The 27374-nt window shown below is 43.2% G+C and overlaps 1 protein-coding gene and 1 long non-coding RNA gene across 2 annotated transcripts in view; both read right to left on the bottom strand.

Moving 5' to 3' along the window:
• The window catches only part of nmnat2 (nicotinamide nucleotide adenylyltransferase 2), a 326699-nt gene that overhangs the window by 52197 nt on the left and 247128 nt on the right, over positions 1 to 27374 (bottom strand). Inside the window, exon 4 of the mRNA XM_078561382.1 lies at positions 27176 to 27254. Coding sequence (XP_078417508.1) covers positions 27176 to 27254 — 79 coding nt within the window. The remainder of the gene's footprint in view (positions 1 to 27175; positions 27255 to 27374) is intronic.
• On the bottom strand, positions 33 to 21034 carry LOC144692476 (uncharacterized). The gene is made up of 3 exons (XR_013579324.1): positions 20879 to 21034; positions 1350 to 1435; positions 33 to 100 (listed from the first exon to the last, which is right to left on the bottom strand). It is a non-coding gene; the product is annotated as an uncharacterized LOC144692476 (long non-coding RNA).

Here is a 27374-nt window from a genome sequence, read left to right as displayed (position 1 = left end):
GTTCAAATACAAACCTGACCACAAATATTCAGTTCCAAGGCAATGTCCTGGAGTTGGTTTCATTCCTATTACCAGAACCATTTCTGCCACTCACTGCTTCCTAAGGCAACATATAGAAATTTAGTATAAATATCATCCATGCCAGATGACACTAGAAAACTGATGCATTACAGCCTTCTATCTACATAGCCTATCAAACTGGCTTTTGACCCTCCCTCCACCTGGGTCCTAACTGTGACACATTACACCAGGCATCAACTCAGACTCTGAGGGTGCCTTTGAGGATCCTGCAATTCTGGCCTCTTGCGCAAACCTGCTTTTCTTCACTCCACCATTGGTGGCCCCCTCTTTCTTTCCTCCTTCAAAACGCTGCTTAAAACCTACCACCTTGACCAATCTTCTGATAGATAATAACTCCTTATTATCTACTTTATGTGGTTCAGTATTAAGCTTTGTTTGATAATCACTCCTGTGAAACACATTGGGGCAGGATTTTACATCCTGTGATTGGGCACGCGCCTGACCTGATCGGCCGTAAAATAGTGCGTGATGAAGTTGCGCGAGCATGCCAACGTCATCATGCACTCACATGATATTTTGATTGGTGGGCGCACACGAGAGTCAGCAGCGCACCCACCAACAATTAAGAGGCCTGTTAAGGTTCTTAATCAAATAATTGAAACCCATATTTTGCTGCCGGATGAGGTTTCCAAGGCGGGATGAGGTTTCCAATAGTAATTTAAAAAATAAACATTTTTGGATGTCATTTTTAATATGTCCCTGTTCATGTGACAAAGTCTGTGAAGATACAATAAGATAAACAGGTGGGGACATGTTTCTCTCATTTTTGAAAGCTTTATTTTTGTTGCTACAATTCTTCAGCTCCCTGAGGTAACTCTGTGCCTTCAGGGAGCTTTTAGTGTGCACTCCCCGTGCATGTGCAGACTTTAGTGCTCGCACTCCTCTCGCCCCCACCCCAGCAGCACTGAGCTTCTCAGCGTGCATTTTACGCTGGCTGACCGTTAATTGGCCAGCCAGCATGAAATCACGGTCGGGGGCCAATCGCATGGTGAGCCGTCTCCCGGCTGCTCCCGGGCCCGCCTGCCCGACAGCCAGAAAATCCTGCCCCATGAGATACTTTACTACAATAAAGATGTTTGATAAATAGACTGGACATGTTTCTCATTGGCACTAATCCTGAGGAACCTTTCCAACCAAAACCCTAGTTAAGGTACAAACAATTCAGGACTGTTTATCTTATTGTGTATCTTTACAGATGGACATAACCTAATAAGCTATTTGATATCCGTCTGACCCTCTCGGCTTCGTGAAGCTACATTATAATTTACCTTTGCAGCAGCTCAATTTCTCTGAAGAGGTTCTGTATCACTTTGCAGGCCTTCTCCTTTTCCTTTTACAGTTACCTAACAGGAACCTGATGAGCAGATAAACAGCAAAGAGGCTCTAACCTCAGTTCGTTAATGGCTTTGTCTAAAGAGGGAAGAAAATCTTTGACCAAACTATTTACCATCGAGACTGCCATACGTAGCAACAGTTGTACAGACACAGTCCCAAACTATGTGGTTGACACTATCCATCTTGATTTGGCAAATCACAAACAGAGGTCATTGGCCATTCCAAATTGGTAATTATCCATCATCAGAAAGTCAGCAGGTCTGAATTGTTAACTTGTCCTTCTCTTTCAGGTGCTGGAGTCTGCTGCAGATTCCCATTTTTATTTTAACATGATTATCATAATTATTTTCCTAATTTTCAATTTTTGTTACTTTTCCTTTAAAACACATGAAGCACCATTGCATATTAGGTGATGGGCGGCTATTACCTGCAAGGTATTTTATATGGTTATATACCACAATGTAATTATATATTGTGGCATTTGTAATTAGATGCATTTTGACCAGTACAATGACAGTATTTTTGTCATAGACATAATTAAAATAAAAGCCCCATAGGGAGTGATAAAAAAAGACTATTAAAAAAAAATCTCTGGAGATTGAGGGTAATTAAGTTTGATTTTTTGAATGATGTAATCCCTGTAAGGGTGGTTTTAATTTCATTACCTGACGATCATCTGGATCAGAGGCTCTCATATTCACTGTGAGCCCCAACTCCAGCTGTTTCATCAGATCTTAAAGTCTGAATCCCACTTTTCAACTGGATTTGAAGTAGCTACACCTGCTGTTCTCACAACCTGATCTGGTTTCTGCTGGTTTCATTATCCCGAAGCTAAGTCTTAAAGCTGATTTGGATAATAAATTCCACCAGGTTCTGGCATTTATATTTAAGCTACTAATTTTAAAAGAAGTTGTAAAAAAATCATTCCACAGACCTGAATCTGCATCGAGCCAGGGTTTAAGGAACAAAGGTCTGTTCTCTCATCCTGTGAAAAGGGTCCTATGCTCTTTTTGCTCATTTAGTTTATATGAACCTGTGATTTTTTTTCTATTTTTAACAGATCTGGTTTGTGGTTTAAGTTTTGCTTTCTTGTGTATCCAGGCGGGGTGGATTTTCCCTTTGTAGTATTTTGTTGCAATCAGTGGCAAATACTCAGGGCATTTTTGTCCACTGTTGTGACATAGTAAACAGTCAGGAGGCGAACCTGTTCCCCTCTCACCCCAATAATCTTACCAGTCCCTTTAACAGGAAGGTAATGAAATCAAATAACTTTTCTTAATGGGAGCAGTTGTTCCTAAGATTAACAGTATATCTGCCAACAAAATATCTAGCCCAGTGCTATGCCTTGATTTTCCATTTTCCATCTGTCTTCAAGTTTTTGCCAATCTTAATGTATTTTCTTGAACTGATAGGAAAGGGCCAAAAATGAAATAAGGGAATGAAGGCAAAAGAATGCTAAGGTAAAGCATAGAGGAGAAAAGGTGTTAAACTTGACAGAGAAAACAGAAAGACAGAAATAGTCAATGCTTGTGATAAAATGAGAGTGTTCATAAACAGAGGAGAGAGAGTTAAAGACAAGAGGAATGGAAGAATGTGAAAAACATTTTGATATGCTCTTATGCACAGACTTCGGATGCACTTCCAGACAAATTAGGAAATAGTGTCCTTTACCTGCCGATCTGAAACTTAGGGCTGAACCTTACCTATGTTGGGCGGGTTGGGCGGGCTAGGAGGGAGCTGAAGTGGTCGGGCGCGGAGCCAATCGCTGCCCGCGATCGACTGCACGCTGCCATTTTACATGAGCGGGCCAATTAAGGCCCGCCCAGCATAATATGCATTCTGTAGCACTCCGCTACCTGTGTGGGCAGGGGGAGGAGGTGCCTCAGGGAGATTAAGTTCATAATAAAACTTTTGAATAAAGGAAGCAAAACATTATTTAAACATGTCCCATCATGTGACAGTGTCACATGAGCTGGGACGTGTTTGTGAATTTAACAAAAATGATTTATTTATTTTATTAAACCTTCAGGAAACCTCATCTCGCCCGTGGATGAGGTTTCCTGAAAAACGCGAAGGCTGCTTGGGCTCTTCGCCTGCCTGAAAACCCAAAGGTTGGATGGGCAGCGTGGTTAACTACTTTAATTGCTTTTTTAAAGGCCTTAATAGGCCGCTGACAGTTCAGCGGATGCACAGCCACCTCTGGCGCGTGCCCGCCGAACGAAATATCGAAATGATGCACGATGTCATCGCACGTCATTTTACGCGTTGGCCCCTGCCCCCGCACGCCAACAGCAACATTGTGCCCTTACGTCCAAATCAGAAATCCCTTGTTGTCAAATAGGGGACTTAACAGAAATGTGTTCAAAATTTCTTACAACACAAAACACTTAATTGTGCAACCAAACATGAATTGGATTTAAATGGCACGTATTTGTTTCAAAAATTGCTTTCAAGATCTTAAATGTTCTTGTTGATAAAGAGCAATTCAGCCTCCTTCTGATGCAAACCAGCAAGTGTCATCACAACCAGGAATGTTATCTGTGAACATTTCCTCTATTTTCATATAATTACTTGCTGCTGAGTAATTGAATGGAAAAGAAACCAAATGCCATTAGCAAATACCATGCCACTTGAGGGGCAGATGGGGGTGGTCCCTTAAACCAATTAATGGCCTAATAAATGCCTATGGGGTGACCCACGAAAGCTTTGCCAAATTCACCCTGACCTTTTGGAGGGGGCATGGGGACTCCGATGCCCCATAAAATCCAGCCCCCTATGTCCTTTTTATAATGTGGTGATGAGAACTGCATGCAGTACTCATGGTCTTACCAAGGTTTGATACAGGTTTATTTCCCTACTTTTCAATTCTATCCCTCTAGAAGAACACCTGAGTGCTTGATTAACTTTTTTTTATGGCCTTGCTAACCTGGTAGTGATTGGTATATTTATACTCTGAGATCCCTTTGTTCCTCTCTCCCAACTGGACTCACACCTTTCAAGTAATAAGTGACCTCCCAATTCTTCCTACCAAAATGTTCTTCACATTTATTTTTGTTGAGCTACCCTAGCCAGTTATTTATAATAAAAGCAGAAAGTGCTGAAAATACTCAGCAGGTCTGGCAGCATCTGTGGAGAGAGAAACAGAGTTAACGTTTTGAGATGAATATGACTCTTGTTCAGAACTGAAGGAAGGTAGAAATGTGATGGGTTTTATGCTGACGAAAGGGGTGAGATGGAGGAAGAACAAAAAGGAAGGTCTGGGATCGGGTGGAGGGCAGGAGAGATTAAATGACAGAGATCATGGAACCAAAGGCAAAGGGAGTGGCCATGGTTGTACTAAAGAAACAAAGCATATGGCCAGAGTGAATGTAAGTGGCAAAATAATAAACAACTCTGTTCAAAAGCAAGAACATGAAAAACAAGATTCAAACTTGCATGTGGCAAAAGAAAAAGAATCAAAACGGGGCTGTAGAGTTGCCACTGATGACCTTGACACCTCCTTCCACTATACCTGGATCGTATCTTTCAAGGCCTTCTTCATTCAGTCACAAACACTTAATGGGCTTAATGGGTACATCATTGCTTCCACTATAGCGTCTGAAAACATGACGGCTCTGTGCGCTATAACAAACCCCCTAGACATCTGGGCCAGAATTTTACATTCGGTGTGCAGGCACGCGTCCGACACGCACGAGCTTAATATGACGCGTGATGACATCAGGCATGTGTCCCGACGTCATTGCGCACTCGTGTGATATTTTGTTCGGCAGGCGTGTGCTGGAGTTGGCTGCATGCCTGCCGATAATTGAAAGGCCTATTAAGGCCATTAACGAGCTAATTAACTTGACTTTTACGCTGCCCGTCCAGCCTAAAGATTGGTGGGCAGGTGAAAAGGTCAAGTAGCCTTTACATTTTTTAAGGAAACCTCATCCACGAGCGGGATGAGGTTTCCTAAAGCTAATACAAATTAAATAAAAACTTTATTTTGAATTTAAAAACATGTCCCATCTCATGTGAAACAGTCATTAAATTTTTATTGTCTTTATTTTTTTTAAAAGGCGCTTCAATCTCCCTGAGGCAGCTCCGTGCCACAGGGAGATTGAAGCGCTCTCTCGCGCGCGTGCACAAACTGTGTGCCAGGCCCACTCTCCCTCCACCCCCTGCATGCACAGGTAGCGCTCAGCGATTGTGATCCATGCAGGGCGGGCCTTAATTGGCTCGCCCGCGTGAAATCGCGGTGCGGAGCCAATTGCGGGCGGCGGTCAGCTTCCTGACTATCCCCCACCTGGTCCTGCCGAACCCGCCCGACGAGGGCAAAATTCTGGCCCTGGTTTCAAAACATGAGTTCACTGACACTGCTGGGCCCTTTAATGCTGCACAAACATTTAATTCCATTAGCAGCAAGTCACTTCTCGTACCCAACCGGAGAGCCCCAAATCAGAGAGGAGACAAACTCAACTCCTTGCCCAGAATATTCAAATTAGATAGACCTGACAAATTCAGCAGGGCCAGTCAAGCAGGCAAAATCTGCCAGCTAAACCTTTGGTGTGGAATCTCTCACAAGATGTGGAATCTCTCACAAGATGAAAATCCAGGTTCCTGTCTGCTCATCTCTATTATGCTATGAATATCACTAAGGGAATTTATTAATAGAACTATCTTAGCAAACACAAATAGCCACAGGAATTGAGCATTTGCTAAAACATCCCATGTAGAATTACAGGCAGAATAAAGTCATGAACAGGTAAAGACCAATCAACCTATTTAATCTTTGTGGTCAGGATTTTGCCCTCATCGGGTGGGCTTGGCGGGGGCAAGCGAGAGTGGTCGGGAAGCCGCTTAAGGCCCGCCCAGTATGGAATCCATGCTGCAGTGCTCAGCGCTGCCTGTGTGGGGCGGGGAGGAAGGTGAGCGGGGAACGCCGTGCATGCGCACAGGTGCTCACAGGAAAAGCTCCCTGAGGCATGGAGCTGCCTCAGGGAGATGAAGATTTTAAAAAATTAAAAATAAAGAATTTAAAATGTTAAAAAACCTGTCCCTGCTCATGTGACTCTGTCACATGAGCAGGGACATGTTATTAATGAAATGTTAAAATTTTTATTTAATTTTTAATAGCTGTTGGAAACCTTATCCTGCCCATGGTGAGGCTTCCAAAAAAATCCAAAGACCGCTTGGCCCTTGTGCCTGCCCGCGAACCGTAAGGTTGGACAAGCAGCAAAAATTTTAATTCAACTATTACTTTAATGGCCTTAATAGGCCTTTTAATCGTCAGTGGGTATGCTGCCGAATCCCATGTGCGCCTGCCAACCGGAATATCGCGCGAGTGCGTGATGGCACCGGAACGCTTGCCTGATGTCATCACGCGTCATTTTACGCTCGTTCAGGTCGGGCACGCACCTGCCCAACGAGCGAAAAATTCTGGCCTGTGTTTCAAAAGATCATTTACAGTTTAGAGGCAAGAACATTTTCCAATTTATTTCCTGGGGCATATAATTAACCACAGGAAAATCTTCAAAACTGAGCAAGTCAAAAATTCTTCCCTGATCTCTGAAGAAACCATCTATAAACTCCAACACATCAAATGTACGATTACTCATGGAAGTGTATCAATCCAGTCTGTATCCTAGCAGAAGTATTTCCATAGACCAAATTGGGCTGGAACTACTGTGCTGCGTTAAGTATTTGATCACTTTTATCAGTACATATCCGATTATGAACCTCTGTGAAACATATTTGTTTATCCCCATTTTAAAGGGATTATTAAACACGGCATAAACTATCTTTCTCAGGGTCTGTTCCAAAATCAAGAGGGAGGTTCCAAAATCTACTAAAAATTACTCCTCTCATTGTACGAAGAAAATTGTCTCAGCTAAGGTTTATCAAATTTGTCTCCATGCCTCTGGGCTTAAAATCATTTGTCAACATTTTAAAAATCTGAATCTTGTTCCCTCTCAATCTTTTCTTGAACAGTAACAGCAAGTCTAATTCTGTCAGTGGATCTTCAGAAGGTTAATAATGGTTTGGCATCAAGTCAATTATCCTCTCTTTATTCTCTCTCTAATTTCCCATAACTTGGAGGGTGGGCAAATAACCACGCATGATTAGTCTTTATTGTGAATGTTGCTTCTTCCCAGCCAACAAGAAACAAACTTCCATGAGCCAACTTTGAGGCTCTTGTACCTTGGGACAGTCCATCATTAGGGGTTCAGATGAGAACCAGCAATTAATTCTTTATAAGTGGTTTGAAATGTTAGCTGGTTAATGCATGGAATTAGCACTGCTAGGATTATGAAATAAGTATTTTAACTACTTTGTTATCATCTTTACTTTTCAAAAAATTGTATTGATGCTACAAGATTGTCTCTTTTCATTTGTTCATGTTATATGGGAGACAATAGGCAAGGCCGTATTTATTGTATATCCTTAGTTGCCCTGAGAAGGTGATAATGGACCTTCTTTTAGAATGATTGCATCTTTATAGTAACGTACTTCCACAATGGAGCTGGGAAGGAAATTGACCTTCTTGAGTGTTGCAGTTGCAGTCATTCAGGTGAGCGGTGAGTACTTGTAAATGGTGGAGAAGCTATAAGAAAATCAGCAGGTGAGCCGCTTATCACAGGATTCAATTCACTTCCTGGTCAACATCTCCTGGATGTTGTGGGTGAGGGGAGGGATGGGGGAGCCGGGTGGTGAGTTGGGATGGGGGTATTCGGTGGGGGATGCAATTGGGCAATGGTGGTGCCACTTTAAGGTCAGAAAGAGATGGTTGGGCTTTTGCTTGTTGAAGACAGGTATTACTTAGTGCCATATTGTGCAGATAGTACCTGCCACTTTTGGCCCTAGGTGGATGTTGTCCAAGTCCTGTTGTAGGCCAGCATGGGCTGTTTCACTATGAATGGAGTTCAGCACTGTAGAATAGTCAGTGAACAGCTCTAACCCTGAACTTATGGAAAATAAGTCATTGTGAAGCAGCAAAAAATGGCTGGGTTGAGGAAGCTACACTGAGGAACTCGTGCTGTGATATCCTGGCACTTAAGTGATTTCTCTTGAAAACCACAACCTTTCTCCTCTCCATTTCTTTCTGACTCAGCCACTGGAGGGCTTTTCCGCTTGACTCACAATGACCTCAGTTTTGCTGGAGCTTCTTGCTGTATGAAAGTAAAGCATGCCACCTTCAAACGGAGAATCTTTATCTGGAGCTTTTAATAATGGATGTATTTTTCCAAGCTTTTATTGATGTAACAGGTTAAAGTTATCATGACATAACAACTTATCAAGAACAAGTGCATAATAGTGACCTCTCTTCTAATGCAACCAAGATAGAATTCAACATTAAAATGATTCTAAAAACATTACATCAAAATAACGTGCATATTTACAAGAGCATACATGTTAGAATTTTGGCTCTCGTAATTTGCCCAAATGCATATATATTGAGAGGCTGTAATTTCAGGTTAATCCAATGAGTGCTAAATTCACATAATTTGAAAAGCCAGTTGGATTCTTGAGAGGAAATGCAGTTAACGAGTTTGTATATGGTGTGATAAATTACTTTTCACTTTATACAGGCAATTCTAGATTTAGTGATGTGTAATGAGGCAGATTTGATAAGGGAGCTTAAGGTGAAGGAACCCTTAGGAGGAAGTGACCATAATATGATAGAATTTACCCTGCAATTTGAGAGGAAACAGCTGGAATCAGATGTAACGGTATTACAGCTGAATAAAGGCAACTACAGAGGCATGAAGAAGGAGCTGGCCAGAATTGACTGGGAGATGAGCCTAGCAGGAAAGACAGTGGCAGGAGTTTCTGGGAGTAATTTGGGAGACACAGCAAAAATTCATCCCTAGGAAGAAGAAGCATACTAAAGGGAGGACGAGGCAACCATGGCTGACAAGGGAAGTCAGGGACAGCATAAAAGCTAAAGAGAAAGCATACAATGCGGTGAAGAGCAGTGGGAAACCAGGGGATTGGGAAGCCTACAGAGACCAACAGAGGACAACTAAAAAAGAAATAAGGAGGGAGAAGATTAAATATGAGGGCAAACTAGCCAGTAATATAAAAGAAGATTGCAAGAGTTTTTTTAGATATATAAAGGGTAAGAGAGAGACAAAAGTGGACATTGGGTCACTGGAAAATGACGCTGGAGAAGTAGTAGTGGGGAACAAAGAAATGGCGGAGGAACTGAATAGGTACTTTGCGTCAGTCTTCACAGTGGAAGACACGAGTGACATCCCCAAAGTTCAAGAAAGTCGGGGGGCAGAGGTGAGTATGGTGGCCATTACCAAGGAGAAGGTGCTAGGAAAACTGAAAGGTCTGAAGGTGGATAAATAACCTGGACCAGATAGATTACACCCCAGAGTTCTGAAGGAGATAGCAGAAGAGATAGTGGAGGCGTTAGTGGTGATCTTTCAGGAATCACTGGAGTCAGGGAGGTTCCCAGAGGACTGGAAAATCACTAATGTAACCCCCCTGTTTAAAAAGGGAGTGAGGCAAAAGACGGGAAATTACAGGCCGATTAGCCTGACCTCGGTCGTTGGTAAGATTTTAGAGTCCATTATTAAGGATGAGATTTCAGAATACTTGGAAGTGCATGGTAAAATCGGGCAAAGTCAGCATGATTTCATCAAGGGGAGGTCCTGCCTGACAAATCTGTTAGAATTCTTTGAGGAGGTAAAGAGTAGGTTAGACAAAGGAGAGCCAATGGATGTTATCTACTTGGACTTCCAGGAGGCCTTTGACAAGGTTCCGCACAGGAGGCTGCTCAGTAAGATAAGAGCCCATGGTGTTAGAGGCAAGGTACTAGCTTGGATAGAAGATTGGCTGTCTGGCAGGAGGCAGAGAGTGGGGATAAGGGGGTCCTTCTCAGGATGGTGGCCGGTGACTAGTGGAGTTCCGCAGGGGTCAGTGTTGGGACCACAACTTTTCACTTTATACATTAATGATCTAGATAAAGGAACTGAGGGCATCCTGGCTAAGTTTGCAGATGATACAAAGATAGGTGGAGGGACAGGTAGTATTGAGGAGGCGGGGAGGCTGCAGAAGGATTTGGATAGGTTAGGAGAATGGGCAAAGAAGTGGCAGATGGAATACAACAGGGGGAAGTGTGAGGTCATGCACTTTGGTAGGAAGAATAGAGGCATAGACTATTTTCTAAAAGGGGAGAGAATTCAGAAATCTGGAGTGCAAAGGGACTTGGGAGTCCTAGTCCAGGATTCTCTTAAGGTTAACTTGCAGGTTGAGTTGGTAGTTAGGAAGGCAAATGCAATGTTGGCATTTAATTCGAGAGGACTAGAATATAAAAGCAGGGATGTGCTGCTGAGGCTTTATAAGGCTCTGGTCAGACCACATTTAGAATATTGTGAGCAATTTTGGGCCCCGTATCTCAGGAAGGATGTGCTGGCCCTGGAGAGGGTCCAGAGGAGGTTCACGAGAATGATCCCAGGAATGAAAGGCTTAACATATGAGGAACGTTTGAGGACTCTGGGTCTATACTCGATGGAGTTTAGAAGGATGAGGGGGGATCTGATTGAAACTTACAGAATACTGAAAGGCCTGGATAGAGTGGACGTGGGGAAGATGTTTCCATTAGTAGGAGAGACTAGGACCCGTGGGCACAGCCTCAGAGAAAAGGGAAGACCTTTTAGAACAGAGATGAGGAGAAACATCTTTAGCCAGAGAGTGGTGAATCTATGAAATTCATTGCCACAGAAGGCTGTGGAGGCCAGGTCATTGAGTGTATTTAAGTCCGAGATAGATAGGTTCTTGATTGGTAAGGGGATCAAAGGTTACGGGGAGAAGGCGGGAGAATGGGGTTGAGAAACTTATCAGCCATGATTGAATGGCGGAGCTGACTCGATGGGCCGAATGGCCTAATTTCTGCTCCTTTGTCTTATTAGAGGGCTATATTGTCACAGTCAAATAAATGAGAGTAAGTATTTGTCTTATTGCTTGAAATTACCTGCTGTTTACTAGACACAGCAGGAACACTGACAATAGTCTTGGGGAGCCTGCCTCCTAAATGACTAGTTTTTGAAGGGAGAGAAAAATGAAAAGAAACGAGCACCTTACAGCAAGTTTCTATTTACAGCAACTAATTTCCAACCTCAGTGGGGTAGAGGAAGGGAAGAACGTTAGAATGCTCTGCCAGAATTCATCAGCAACATTACTCTGCTGGCATGTCGCCAACAATTACTGCATTAGATAAGCAGCAAGCAAACAAATTCATTAATTTAAAAAAAAGGTTCATTCATGCAAAGGGAAAATCCCAAGGCAATAAACAGCAGTGGAAAGTCAGCTGAGTGGAAATTGTTACAAACACCGTTCTGAACCCCTGTGGTCTTCCTGTGAGTACAGTACAACCAGAAGGGATGTTCAAATTGAAACATGAATTTCTGTCAGTAAGAATAGAAGAAATTTTCACCAAGGTAATCGTGCTGAGGTAGACTGCTACTTACTCAAATAAACATGTGCTTTGTTAGTAATGAAAGATTATTAGAACAAAGGCATAATGGATGAAAGCACCAGTAAAAGTACAATCAATTTTTCTCATTATGTCATCTGATTACTGTGATAGACCAGTACAGATGGGCCAATATATGGGAAAGTATTATTTTTACCCATAGTCTAATGAAGACTGTGCATCTTACATTGTAACATTATAGTACTCAAGAAATAAAATGGAGCAGTTCTTGCAAATGGATGATTGAAATGCGGTGGACCTCATAATGACAGAAAATAGTGACTAATTAGTCTAAAACACTGAGCAGAAATTTTCCTCAGTCACTTGATGGACATCACACAAGAATATTTTATACTCCATGTTCATGTACCATTTTTACTATTTCTTCCTAAATGATCCCAATATGTAGGGGATGGTAGGGGAGTGCATTTGAGGGATGGTAGCCCAGCCATTCTGAAACGTAGAGATCCTGCCAATCTTAATAGCATCTTTTAACTTCATTCTTGCCTGGCAGCTGACAACATTGACAGGCTGCCAGATGGAATAACCAGCAACCGAGACCATAGCAGAAGACCATTAGGGATGGTTCCTGGTAATCAGGTTGGTGGTGGGTGGGGAGGGAGGAGTCATACCAGTGGTGGGTGGGGAGGTAGCGAAGTCATACCAGTAACTGGAAAGGAGGAGAGACCAGAAAATAGTGGAGCAGAAGGGAAGGGAGGGAATCAAACCAGTAATCAGGAGTAAGGGAGAAATGAGGTCAACTGATCATGGTAGAAGATTTGCTTGAGAAGGTGGGGCAAGCAAACCTGCACCTCCAGGCCTCAAGCAGTGTCTTCCTGCTTGTTCTGGCTGCTGCTGCCTCCCTTTAGCTGTTGGATTTCCTGGGACCTGGGAAGCCAGTATAAGTGGCATTAAATTCAAATTGTTGCCAAAAAATCACGAATGGAGCTTTTCTTGGACATTATAATTATGATGCACCTCTCCAGAGCAAGTAACTTGGGGGCCCCACAATCTCACTCCCCCTCCACCACCACCACCACCACCACCCCCCCCTGTTAAAATGGAAGCAGGTTTGTGGCTTATTGGGGCTGGGATTCCCAAATTTGACAATTTAGCTTTGACCCTGACCCTCCCTCACCCGTTGTGGAGGGTTTAAAATTCCTGCACTGGTACCAAACAACTTCAAAGACCTCCAAAAGATCTTTCAACGTGAAGTAAAATTCTGAGAAGGGTTAGGGTTTGGAATGAAATCTCAGCTTTCACCTACAGGGCAGGATTTTCCCCTCATCGGGTGGTGTGGCGGGCGGACTCGGGAGCGGCCGTGAAACGGTCCACCGCCTGCGATCAGGCCCCAACCGCGATTTCATGCTGGCTGGCTGGCCAATCAGCGCTGCCAGAGTGGGGGCGGGAAAAGGGCGCGCGATAAAGTTTATGCTTGCGCAGGGTGCGCTCACTGAAAGCTCCCTGAAGGCACAGAGCTGCTTCAGGGAGCTGAAGATTTTAAAAATAAAAAATGAAGTTTTCATAAATAATTTAAACATGTCTCCACATGTGACTCAGTCACATGAAGAGGGATATGTTAAAAATGAGTTCCAAAAAAATTTTATTTTTTATTATTCATTGCTGGAAGCCTCATCCTGCCCGAGGATGGGTTTTTGCAAAAATGCAAAGGCCGCTTGGCCTATTCGCCCTCCCACCAACTGAACAGTTGGAAGGGCAGTGAAGAAATCTACTTAATGAGCTGCTTAAGGGCCTTAATAGACCTCTTAATTGTCGGCGGGTGCGCTGCTGACTCTCGCGCACGCCTGCCAACCAAAATATCGCACGAGTGCGCAATGATGTCGGGAACGCACGCCCAAGCTGAAAATCCTGGCCTTGGTAATTTGGATAGTGGAAGCCAGTTTCTCCCATTTCCTATTGGTTCTGCCCTCTAGAGCTAAATTTCAGAGTGTCAACATATTGAAGCCATGGATCCAATCATCTGAATTGTAGGATCCAGTCTTGAAAGCTCAGCCTATCTTGTGATAAGAGCTACATTCTGTTTGAAATTGGATAATCCAAAATCTGATCTTGTACTTAGGTTAGGTGTGAGCTCGGTCCCGATTCAAATGGTACTAAAGAAACATTGAAATTAAAACAGATAACGTTGCAAATGCTTAACTATAAAAGGACAGATTTTAGTTTGTACTCTCCATCAGACACACAAATTGTGATAATGTAGTTTCCTTTTACAGACGCTGACTGGTCTGCTGTGCATTTGCAGTTTGCTATTTTTATTTCCGATTTCCAGCATATGTATGGTTTCCTCGATAGTTTTCGAGGAACATGAATCCAGAAAGTGAATGTTGGTCAAATATTTGAAACTACCTGAGCCTGGCCCTCTTCTTGCCCAATTTCCATATGTATGTACTTTCCAGCAGCTGTCACTAGATGATTAGCACTGGGGATCCTGGCTGATTTCCCCCCCTCCATATGATAGGGGTACAAAAGTGAAAGTAATCCCATCCCTAACTGCTGCTCCAGCTGGTTTCAAAACTAAGATTGATAGCTTTTTTTGGGCAAGGATGTTAAGAGTTACAGAACCAAAATTTGATCAGCCATGATTTAACTGAATGACAGAACAGGCTCAAAGATCTACTCCCGTTCTAATGTCCTTCAACAGATACTGGACATTATTCTTGAACAAAAGAAAAAAATAGTGTATTTCTATAGTGCTTTTCACGACTTCAAGTCATCTCAAAACATTTTACAGCCAATGAAGTACTTTGGCGTGTTGTCACTGTTGTAATGTAGGAAACATGGCAGCCCATTTGCACACAGCAAGCTCCCAAAAACAGTAATGACTCAGTATTCTATCCTTCATATTTTGATAAAGGAATAAATTGTCCAGGACACTAGTTCTAGCTCCTCGCTTTTCTTTGAAATAGTACCATGGGAACTTTTCCAATCACTCGAGAAGCAGACAGGGCCTCAGTTAAATGTCTCATCTGAAAGACGGCACATCCAACAGTGCGGCACTGTCGGTGCTGCACTGGAGTGTCAGCCTAGATTTTTATACTCAGGTCACCACCTCCTGACTCATAGGTGAGGGTGTTACCACCTGAACCACAGTCGACAGGGTGTTTTGATCTCTGTGGCCAGGACCATGGTAGCTAATGCATTTACCTGTTAAGTACAAGTTTCATGAATGGCAGCATACAGGCTGAAATCTGTGATCTGTTATATGGCTATCCAAGAAGGAGGGGAGATGTTGAAGAAACTAATTGAGAAAGAAGAAGTTATAACCAAATGCCAACCACCTGAGGCCTCTCTCATGCACTTCATGCAGTGTAACACACAGCGTCTCCAGACACTGGGAGCACAGAGTGTGATGAGGCTTGAGTGCGACAAGGTGCGAGTGCTAACTTGGGAATTGGTGCAGGTGGGAATCTCTCTGGTAAGACAGCACCTTCAAAACCTGCGACTTCTACCACCTAGGACAAGGGCAACAGATGTATGGGAACACTACGACCTTTAAATTTCCTTCCAAGCCACACGCCATCCAGACTTGGGAATATATCGCTGTTCCTTCACTGTGGCTGGGTCAAAATCCTGGAATTCCCTTCCTAACAGCACTCTGGGTGTACCTACACCACATGGACTGCAGCAGTTCAAGAAGGTGGCTCAGCACTACCTTCTCAAGGACAATTAGGGATGGATAATAAATGCTGGCCTAGCCAGTGACGCCATGAAAAATTAAAATACGAACATATGGGGGAGAATTTTCTCCCTGTCGGGTGGGCCAGTCGGGAGTGGGCGCAGAGCCGATCGCCACCTGCGATCGGCTGTGCACCGCCATTTGGCGGGGTTGGGCTAATTAAGGCCCGCCCAGTGTGATGTGTGCCCAGAAGTGCTCAGTGCTCCCTGTGTGGGCGGGGGAGGAGGGAGAGTCTGGCCCTGCGCTCTTTCGCGCATGTGCGTTTAAGAGCGCAGAAATCTCCCTGAGGCATGGGGCTGCCTGGAGGAGATTAATTTCATAATGTGAACTTTAAATAAAGAACCTAAAAAATCATTTACACAAGTCCCCTCGTGACAACATCACATGAGCTGGGACATGTTTTTCAAATGCTCCAAAAATATTTATTAATGTTATAAGGCCTTTATGAAACCTCATCCCGCCTGTGGATGAGGTTTCATGAAAAATGCGAAGCCACTTGGGTGCTTCGTCTGCCTGCCTGCCAGGTTGGACGGGCAGCCCTGTCAATATTTTTAATTGGTTTATTAATGGCCTTAACAGGCCTTTGACAGTTCAGCGGGCGCGCAGCTGACTCTGGTGTGTGCCTGCCAAACGGAAGATCGGAATGACGTGCGGTGACATCGGGTCGCACGCCCGGCATCACCGTGCGTCATTTTACGCATTGGCATATGGGGCCACCCCTGCACGCCAAACAGAAAATTCTCCCCATGAACATGGAGCAGGAGTAGGTCATTCAGCCTCTCAAGCCTGCTCTGTCATTTAATAAAATCAAGGCTGATCTGATAGTAACCTGAAATCTGCATCCCGCCTACCCCCAGTAACCTATCACCCTCCTGCTTACCAAGAACCTATCCACCTCTGCCTTAAAAATATTCAAAGACTCTGCTTCCACCACCTTTTCAGGAAGAAAGTTCCAAATACTCACGATTCTCTGAGTGAAAATATTTTGCCTCATCTCTGTTTTAAATGGGCGACCCCCTTATTTTTAAACAGCAACCAAAACATCGGCAGAGCTCTTGAGAGCATGTTATTTGGCAGTTCAATCTGCTTAGGGGAAAGGTGCCAGGAGACACTAATAAAGGTGAAAATATAAAATAAATATAATAAATATACACAGAACTGCAAATTTCATTTGAAAGTTTTACAGTGATTTCTTCAAAAGAGAGTAATTTTAACTGGGGCAATACACAACAGTAAAACTCTTGCACTAGACGCACATTAAATGCATACAATATGGGAGAGATACAATTTTGGATAGGAGACATGTACCAAATGTAGAGAAAAGCTCTATTTTTTCTTGATGATTTTCATGCCAAGCTGAGCTGGACAAAAAGATTAATTTACCCCACTACCATCAGCAAAGCTTGTCCTACTGTTAAGTATCAGTCTCAGTGTAATTAATATATAATGTATGCTATTAATTACAGCCAGTGGATGCAGGAGATCGAGTAAAGCTATTCAGTATTAAGTATGTGTGAATGATCACTTTTTACCTGAAAGATTGTCTTTCAGGGTTTGATACACCTCCTGTATTTCTGATAGGTCACTGGAATCAATCATAACTATCAGTTTGGGAGTAATTTAATTTTTCTGATGCCTGGAAGAAGGATTTTGTTTTCCAACAAAGTTAGTAAGTGAAAGGTATCGGAAAAAAGAAATGTCAGTGTTTCTGGTTACAATTTATTGAAGAGTCTAAGAGACACACCCGAACATTGAGAGGACAAACAGATGAAGTGTTTATTTTCTGAATTTGTGTGCCAAATGTCTCCCATCTGAGGTTGAGGTTTTATTGTAAAATTAAAGTTTCAGTGAACTGGCTTATAAGACTAGAAAGTTATAATTAGCCAGAAGATTTTTGATTCACATTTGCATGTGGCATTCACTAATGAGCAATTTAGCTCCTCTGGCCGGGAGGGACAGAAAAACTGAAGGAGCAAGACAGATGGCGACAAAAAAGTAATATCTAAGTATTATTGAACATTAAGCCCATTTTCCTTCTAATTTTCTATTTTCCTGAAGGCATTTTGGGATGAAAATTGATCTGGGTCTGCCCAGACTCAGCACTAAACAAACAGCACACATCCAAAGCAAGAAGCCTCATCCTAAAGCAGCTTGCCCTAGAGAAGAGGTTGGTATGAGAGTTTGGGGGACAATCACAATGCCAATGGATAAGCATCACTGGCTCTGCAACAAGGGGCTGAATTTTCTGGCTGACGCCCGTGTGGCAGAGTCCGCACATCAGCGCTTAAAATGTTGCGCAAGCGTACTGACATCAGTGCGCGGCATTGCAATACTTAGGTGGGCGGGCACACTGTGCAGCGGGACACGCGCCCGTCATTAATTAAAGGCCTTGTGAAGGCCATTAACTCTGCAATTGACACCAATTTTGAGGAGCCCGTGTGAACTTCGGCTCGGCGCATGGGCCCAACGGGAAGGCGGGTAAGTGATTTTTTAACAAACCTCATCCACTGGCGGGATGAGGTTTCATGTCAGCTTTAAAAAAGTTTAATGAAGTTTTTGTGCACATTATTAACATGTCCCATCTTATGTGACATTGTTACATGAGGGGGACATGTTAATGATTTTTTTATTTTTCTATTTTTAAACTTTGAGAACCTTTCAGCGATCTCCCTGAGGCACCATTTAGCTTCAGGGAGATGTGCCGTGAAAGAGCGCACTCTCGCATTTGGGGAATCCCCCCCACCCCCCGCCCGCACAGGAAGCGCATAGCGCTTCCCGTCGGGTGGCCCGCTGGGTGGGCCTTAATTGGCCCGCCCACTTAAAATGGCGGTGGCAGTGATCGGCTGCCCGTCCGCTGCCGAGTCGGTCGGGCCCGCCCGCCCGTCAAGGGCAAAATTCAGCCCAAGGTGTTTTAATAAAAATACTTACCCTGCTATGGTAGCTGTAGGGCTACTGAAGAATCCTGAACTGGCAGATTTATTGCCTACCCAAATCATCTGTGAATAATTTCAGCAAGGAGGCCTTCAATCAATGTCACAATCAAGGTGTGGTGTGCCTACACCACATGGACTGCAGCGGTTCAAGAAGGCAGCTCACCACCACCTTCTCAAGGTCAATTAGGGATGGGCAATAAATGCTGGCCTAGTCAGCAATGCCCACATCTCGTAAATGAATTTTTAAAAATCCCTAATTAACATTCCAGGCCACATTCCTGTTTTAGACATCCTTCTGGATAGTTTCATTGGTACCAGCTGCCCTTTGGTAGCTTAACTGTGAGTCATATTTCAGCTGTGATTGTAGATGGTGGGCATTTTTGCGTTATTTGACTGTAAGATGTGGGGATATTCCAGTGCTACCCACATCAGACAGTCACACTTTCCAGCAAGTATCACTGGCTAACAATCGGGAGCAATACTGTTGACCTGAACTTTCACCTCCAAACCAAACCCCAGCAAGGATATATGCCGCATCTTCTAAAACTGCTCTAGTTGAAATCAGCCAATTCAGCTCAGACCAGGGATTAAACTTGGCAACTTCTAGATTGAATGGTTCACACCAGTAGTTTACCAACTAAGCCATCAGGGGAATGAGAAACAATGAGTCATAATTTGCTGAGGCAGAGCATCCAGTCACATCTGCCATTAGTTAATCTTATTCAAGATTATTACTTTTTGCAGGCAAGCTGCTGAAATTGTGAACAGATAACATCGGAGCAAAGGAAATGGGCACCTGTGACCTGAGTGAACAGGGCAAGCAGCTGTGTATCTCCTTAACCAGATTGAAGAATTGAGAAGGAAGTGTAAATTAGACTGGGTAAATTTACTGTCAAACCAAGCACAAAAAGAAAAATAAAGAGGGGGAAAGAAAGACTGGATTAAAATCAAGAGAGAAAAAAAGAGAAAGGAGAAGTTGAAAAGAAGTTAATTTTACATTTGAAACTTTTAAAATCACCAACCATTAAAAGCTGAAGGAATGAGACTCCATACTTGTAATAATTGAATTTTGGTGCCAGAGAGTTGACTGGTGGTAACTAATGTTTCTCACATCATTAAAATGCACTTGGGCTGAAATTACATGGTGCAATGTCATTTAAGTGAGTAAAACTGTGTTCATATCATATCCTTCATCCGACAGGTTGATTTTTGTATTAAGTTAAGGCTTAATTTTTTGTGGGCAGTTTGGTATTAACACGTATCACATCACTAAAAGGTACTTGGTCTGAAATTGACATGTCTTAACTTTCTGTGAGCAGTTTGGTTTGTTTCTATCGTCCTAGTACTGCAATTTCAAGCTATTCAACACGTCAATGGTGAGGCAGAGAGCGAGGTGCCATTTTTAGCAAAGCTAATGGCAAAGCAGTACAACTCAAGCATCAGCTTTTGGATTTCTATGCTTAACTATGCATCTTCCCCTTGCCTGATGTTGCTGTACCACTTGCAGCATAAATAGCAGCGATTGGCTTTAACTTCACAATTATTGTAACAACAAATCATGCAGCAATGAATTTGAAAATTACGTTTTGTGCTAGTATCAGACAAATGCTTCCTTTTCCTGTTATTTTAATACAAAAATCAACCCATAAACAGTGTTGGATGAAGGATCTGATATGAACACAGTTTTACCTATTTAAATAACAGTGTAATTTCCATGATCATGCAAGATTTTCTTGCATCAGTAAGTGGTATGACTAGGTATTTAATTACCTCTTGGTAAGGGTTTAAGATGCTTTGTTCTATTGAATTTGAAAGTAAACTATTAGCTTTTTCCATTTGTGGCAAGAAAGACAAGTGACAGGCCATTATTGCCATCTTTTTAGTCCAAGGCTCTGGTCTTCAAATGAAGCTTTGCATTATGAGAATTTTTTTTTAATTAGCAAGCATAAGCTATGATGGGCTTAAGCAATCACATAGTTACTCTGTGATTTTAGACAACTGAAGAAAAAATACATTACACTTATTATAGCTCCTCTATTCCTTCAAAGTGACAATTAAAGCTGCTGAATGAGCCACAACAGCAGAATAAGGAGTCTCTGTGTCTCCCAGCAGTGCACAAGTAAGGAACTGTTAGCAACAGCCAACCAAACTCCCACAAGGTAGTTCTGATCAGCTGATTTCTGCAAGACCAAACATGTAGAGAAATGGAATGCCTGCATAGAATAATGATCGTTCAGTTCCTCTAATGCCACTAAAGAACCCACAGTAAATGAGTTGGCGCCTTCTTAATCTTACTGACACTGCTTCACAACATAGAATTTCTAAGAACAATACAGAGTTTGGTGAGGAAAATCTACCAGTATGACTCACCCAGTAGTGGGTTAGGTTATGCCCAGCTTAGGTTTTAAAACAAAACCAGAAAATGCTGGAAATACTCAGCAGGCCTGGCAGCTTCTGGAGAGAGAGAAACTGAACTAATGTTCAGGTCTGAAACCTTTCAGAACCGGAACCTTTGCACAGCACCACTTCAAATAATACTCCACAGGCTTATATAGATTCTCTGACTGCAGGAAGTGCTTGATTTATATCATTAAAGAATGCTGTGTGAGTCACACAGGAAGCGTCCTGTGGCACTGTCTGCACTCCTGGGGAATTGATGTTGTCTGTGTAGTGCTGTTTGAAGCAGTGCTACTTGAACCAGCACTTTACAAATTAATTTCCCTCTTAACTGGGTGATCTACTTTAGGGTTTCTGTCACCTAGAGAAAGAATTTGAGGGGCTATAGAGTAAAATCCCAGAGTTTGGGCCTAAATTAGACTGTTCATTCAAAAAGCTAACATGGACATGATAGGCTGAATGGCCACCCTCTGCACTATAAGATTCAATGATTTTAGAGCTGGATTCAACTCAACTTGTTATTTTCAGAAAAATAAATATAAAGAAAAAGAAGACTGGGATGTGAAAAACATTAATATATATTCTCACCAAGTGAAGAGCAAGGATAATGGTGTTAAATCACCCTGGTGACATAGAGGGTGGGTTCAAGGCAAATTTATCTTTTCTAGACTCAGGAGATTATAAAAAACACAGAAAATGCTGAAAACACTAAACAGATCAGGCAGCACCTGTGAGGACAGAATAATTAAGCTGATATTTCAGGTGTGGATCCTTCGTCGTAACTGGAAGGTGTCTTAACTTGAACAGTGAAACAGGAAAGGGGGATGAGGGAAGTCGCAAAACACTGTGGCCTGGAATGTGCTTAGGCAGAAAACAGCAGGCAGCTAAATGGCTGAACTAATGGGTAGAATTTCCCCCCCGTTGGGGGGTTTGTGCGGGGGTGGGCGCGGACCCGCTCGCGCTCCCGATTGGGTCCGTGCCGCCATTTTACATGGGTGGGCCAATTAAGGCCCACTCAGCGTGTCGCGTACCTGGGAGTGCTGTGCGCTCCCTGTGCAGGCGGGGTGGGGGTGTTGCCTGAGTCAGGAGTGCGCACAAAAGAGCGCAGAAATCTCTCTGAGGCACCTCTGTGCCTCAGGGAGATGAGTTTTAAGTTTTAAAAGGTTAATAAAGTGGAGAAATAATTTTAATGACATGTCCCCCATCTGAAACTGCCACATGAGCTGGGATATGGGCATTAATTTTAATAAAATTTTGTGTGAAAATTTAAAATCATTCATGAAACCTCATCCTGCCCATGGATGAGGTTCCATGAAAAATGTGGAGGCTGCCTGGGCTCTTCGCCTGCCGCCAACCTTAAGGTTGGACAGGCAGCTCAGGTAATTGCTCAATTGCCTTTTTATATGGCTTTAATAGGCCTTTGACAGTTCGGCTGCTGCGCAGCCAAGGCAGCTGTGCACCTGCCAAACTGAAAATCTAAATGATGTCCAGTGACGTCGGGACGCCCACCCGATGTCACCCCCCCGTCATTTTACACCTCAGCGAGTGGGCCCTGCCCCCTACTCACCGAGCCGCAGATTCAGGCCAATGATAACATGTGACAATAGGAGAGATAATGGGAAAATTTTGTGTAATTGACAACTGATGTGGTACTTCCAAATTTATGCTCCTCCTGAAATTGAAAGTTCCGCTTGTAGTCTCTCACAGTTTTATGAAAGATTCATATCTAAAACATGAACAATCTGCTCACTCCACTCACTGCCTGACCTCCAAGGAGTTTCCAACATTTGCAATTTTTTTGTTCCCTATTTTAATGTATGGGTAAACCAGGAGGAGTTTAGTGGGTCCTTGGTACCTTTTGGAAGCTGTAGACATTTCTACATTACAGCAACTGCCACTGAAATCTGGGCAGTACAGCAAGATAAAGACATGCTCCCCAACCCCCCCACCCCACCCCCACCCCGACCCCCAACCCCTCACGGATCAAAACTGCTTCCTCAATGCTCACACATGAAGAAGAGCCAATGGAGCATGGCAACAGGCACATTGCTGTTGGAACCTGTGGAACCATAACTGGCCTTTCTCACTTCTACTTGCTCATGTTAATTAATGAGAAACATTGAATTGTGCAATCAGATTATTCTTTAGCAGCATCTAAATTTCTGAAGTGCAGGCTTGCTGGGGGCTGCCTTACACTTGTGATTCTGGCATTTCTAACGGCTTGGAAGTGTTGTCACTCATTGTGCTGCATTCTTGGGATTACAGTAATCAGAATCCTCATTACTGATGAGAATGGCTGGCGGAGGGGGGGGGTGCGGCGGGGGGGGTTATCTTTGCGTTGGACAAAGCTTTTCACATGTATGTGCAAACAAAGGTTTTTGTTAGATCTCATCAAACACTTCCATGTGATGCTGTTGCATGGCTGCCCTTGCCTAGCTCTTGCTCCACAAATAAAGACGTGACAAACACTTCTCATCAGGGCAGTGGCCATTTAGTATTCATTGTACTTGGATTTGCTTCCAATTTAACAAGAATGCAGATGTTTACACAATTAGCTGGTAAACTGTTGAAGGAACACTATTGTTTTGCAGTTATGAATTTCAATATCTAATTAAAGGATTTGGCCAGATGCCTCAGTGGGTAAAAAGTATGGAATAATTTTCACTTATATGATGCATTTCATAATCTCAGTATGTTCCAATGCATTTCAAAGCCAATGAAGCACTTTGGATGTGTGGAAACTGTAATGCAGGAGAACACCTACAGCAAGATTGTACATACAGCATTGAGAAAAATGACCAGGTTATCTGCTTTTGGAGGTGTTGATTGGGGGAAATGTTGGACAGATCATCAGGAAAGCTCCCTGCTCTTCCCCAAATAGTATCACAGGATCTTTTAACGTCCACCTGAGAAAGTAGATGGGGCCTTGGGTAATGCGAAAGACGCCATCTCCAAAATTACACCAACGTGTTCAGAACTGTCCTGAAGTATCAGCTTGGATTATGTGCTAAAATCTCTGCAGTGCAGCTTGAATACACAGCCTTTTGACTCAGAGGTGAGAGTGCTGGCATTGAGCCAAAGCATCTTATGGTGTGGTGCTCAGTAATTCAGACAGGGAAATTTTAGGTTAGGTTTTTAGTCTGCCAAATTGACTGATTCCAATTTACTTGGAAGTTTATGTGCTAACTAGACTCAATGGTTGCAGCTTTAATACGGCTTTGCAAGCACTGTATGCCCGCACACTGACGCATAAAATGACATGCGGTGACATTGGGCGTGCGTCCTGACGTCACCACGCGTCATTCCAATCTTCAGTTCAGCGGGCGCACACCGGAGTCAGCTGCATGCCCGCCAAACTGTCAAAGGCCTATTAAGGCCATTTATTAACTAATTGAAGTACTTGTCAGGGCTGCCCATCCAACCTTAGGGTTGGCAGGCAGACAAAGAGCCCAGGCATTTTTCATGGCACCTCATCCAGAGGCAGGATGAGGTTTCAGGAAGGGTTTATAACTTTAATAAAAATTTTTATTAAAATTCATAGATATATCCCAGCTCATGTGACACTGTCACATGAGGGGACATGTCTGAACAATTTTTAAAATTCTTTTTTTCCATTTTTCACAATCAAATTAATCTCCCTGAGACAGCTCCATGCCTCAGGGAGATTTCTGTGCTCTTCCGCGCGCATGCGCAAAAGAGCGCAGGCCCTGGCTCTCCCTCCACCTGCACAGTTAGCGCTGAGTGCTACCGGGCGCGCGTCACGTTGGGCGGGCCTTAATTGGTCCACCCACATAAAATAGTGGCGCACAGCCGATCATGGGCGGCGGTCAACTGTGCGCCCGCCCACGCCCGCCTGTGCCCACTCCCACTCAGCCCCTCCGATGGGGAGAAAATTCTTCCCTTTGTTTCACTGTATCTTCAGTGGATGTTAAATAATACATCTGGGGTAATTTTATGGCAGTAAATAATCAGTTTTCAGATGTATGGCCTACTTTTAGCCAACAGGAGAGTTCTGTGTTTAAGTTCATATCAGCCAGTGCAGAAGCAGGTCAGGTTCAAACTTGTGACAAGTTTAGCAGCATAAGAAACTAGCTTCTGTTTTAAAGTCTATGTCCAGAGAGAAAATGAGTAAAGTATTTATTATTTTATGTATTGTGGAGAATAATGAGCTTTATGATTCACTGTATTATATTGTGTACTGTTCATTTACTTGGTTTAAATGAGCGATCTGTTTATTTAGGACTGGATTTTTCCTATGGCGGGCGGGAGTGGGAGCAGGTGGGGGCGGGCATGGAGCCGATTGCCGCCCGCATGCCACCATTTTATGCGGGCGGGCCAATTAAGGCCTGCCCAGTGTAACGCGCAGCCGGTAGTGCTCACGCATGCACGTGAAAGAGCGCAGCAATCGCCCTGAGGCACGGAGCTGCCTCGGGGATATTGAATAGACAATAAAAGAGTTTAATAAATTATGTATAAAATGTATTTAAACATGTCCCCTCATGTGACAGTGTCACAAATTGGGACATGTTTGTAAAGGTGGGAAAATTAAATTATTGATTTTATAAAAGCTTCAGGAAACCTCATCCCGCCCGTGGATGAGGTTTCCTGAAAAATGTGAAGGCTGCTTGGGCTTTTTGACTGCCCACTAACCTTAAGGTTGGATGGGCAGTGCTTTTAATGAGTTTAATTACTTTCTTAATGGCCTTAATAGGCCGTTGACATTTTGGCGGGCACGCAGCCAACTCCGGAGTGCGCCCGCCGAACAAAATATTGGCATGGCGCGTGATGAAGTCACGCCTGACGTCATCACGCATCATTTTACACGTCCGCGTTTCGGACCCGCCCCACACGCCGACTGGAAGATTCAGCCCTGAATCTCACCCCGAATGAATACTTTATTCAGTTAAAGAAAGGAGAATCCTGGAGGCACTTAATATCTTCTTGTACATGCAATACAGCATAGGAGTTCCTTTTTATAATCCCGAGGTTTACCTAAATAGCAGGCAGGGAGCAGTAAACCTCAGATCATAGGGGGCATGAGATCTGCTTATAGAAGGGGCTGCGACACTGTATCAGACAATATGTGACCCATTTCATATTCATCTAACACCCATTGAGTTTTGATGTCTCTGTTGTCAATGGTGAAGCAGAAAGATGAATCAGCTGACATTTTATAGTCCTTTCTGTTGACGGTCCATTCTTAACAAAGGGATGTGTGAATTTCACAGGCGGTTGTGATTGTCCATTTGTAATTAGGTATTTGCTTAAGTTTCAGCATTGTCTGGAGCTGAATACTGCCAAGCCACATGATATGCTACAGCCATCTCAAACAGCTTTTGGCATCCACTTTTTAAAAATATAATTTTAAAATTTGTAATATCTTTGTGCCGGTACTGGGCATGACAATATGTTATACCTCCAGATTAAAGTGCACATTTACTTTTGTCTATAGTCTTTTAAAGTAAAAGGACAGGATAAAAGTTAACAAAAACAATAGCTATGGCTTCCATTTTCAAACTCTAAGACCGCCGTTCCCTTTAAAGCTGAGAGGAGAGTCCATAATGTAGAGATTACATGATAAAAAACAGGATGAATCCTCATTTTCATCATATCCATTCCTTTTCTCCACGCCAAACCCTTCCACTCTGGCGTCAGATGGAAGGCAGACTGTCTGAAACTTACAGCCGTAATTATGGTTTCTGAGTAACAGTATGTGCTGTTAGAGGAGTGTTGACACAGGAGCTCTGAATCCAATTTGCAATGTAAAATGGTGAATTGGAACCACCTGCTGCCCCACCATATTGTACAACGAGTTCCATCTGAAGTGTTGTGAGAATCAATTAACTCCACTCCAAGACTTTTACAGCTATTTCCAGTTTCTGAAATTACAATGCATTTCCAATTACTCCCCCTTTTCTACCTTTAATTTAATCAGCCCATCAAACAATAAATGGGAAATATATTCATTTTCCCTATGGCGGAACTTTACGGCCTCTCCTACCGGCGGGATTTTCTGGTCCCGCCGAAGCCAATGGACTTTTGAATGGCTCACCACATTTTACAACCCCGCCCCCCTGCGATGGGGCTGTAAAATTCTGCCCCCAGCATTTCTTTCTCTCTTTTTCTCCTCAGTTTTTCTGTATCTTTTTCAGCTGTGGTGGCAGTTATCCAGACCACAGACTCCCTTGCAAATCCCAACAGAAGGAAGATATCAGCAACATCTTTTACTTCTAATTCACCTTAGCTAGCTGAATCTTGCAGTATCCTTACCTTCATTAGGTCCCGGTGGTGTTCCAGTACACTGCAGGTTGTTTGCCAAGTATCCTGATAACACTCCCATGGATCCACCCTGCGGATACATTATAAATTGCTTCAGTGGTTGCATTAATAACTACTTATAACAAATTCCAACAACAGAAACTTAAATTTTAAGTGCATGTCTGCATGTGGGTGATATAACATTTCATTA

Source organism: Cetorhinus maximus, chromosome 17 (genome assembly GCF_964194155.1).
Source record: "Cetorhinus maximus chromosome 17, sCetMax3.hap1.1, whole genome shotgun sequence".
NCBI classification, from domain to species: Eukaryota; Metazoa; Chordata; class Chondrichthyes; order Lamniformes; family Cetorhinidae; genus Cetorhinus; species Cetorhinus maximus.
Note: the sequence above shows the minus strand (reverse complement) of the source record. Positions and strands in the feature narration are given on the sequence as shown.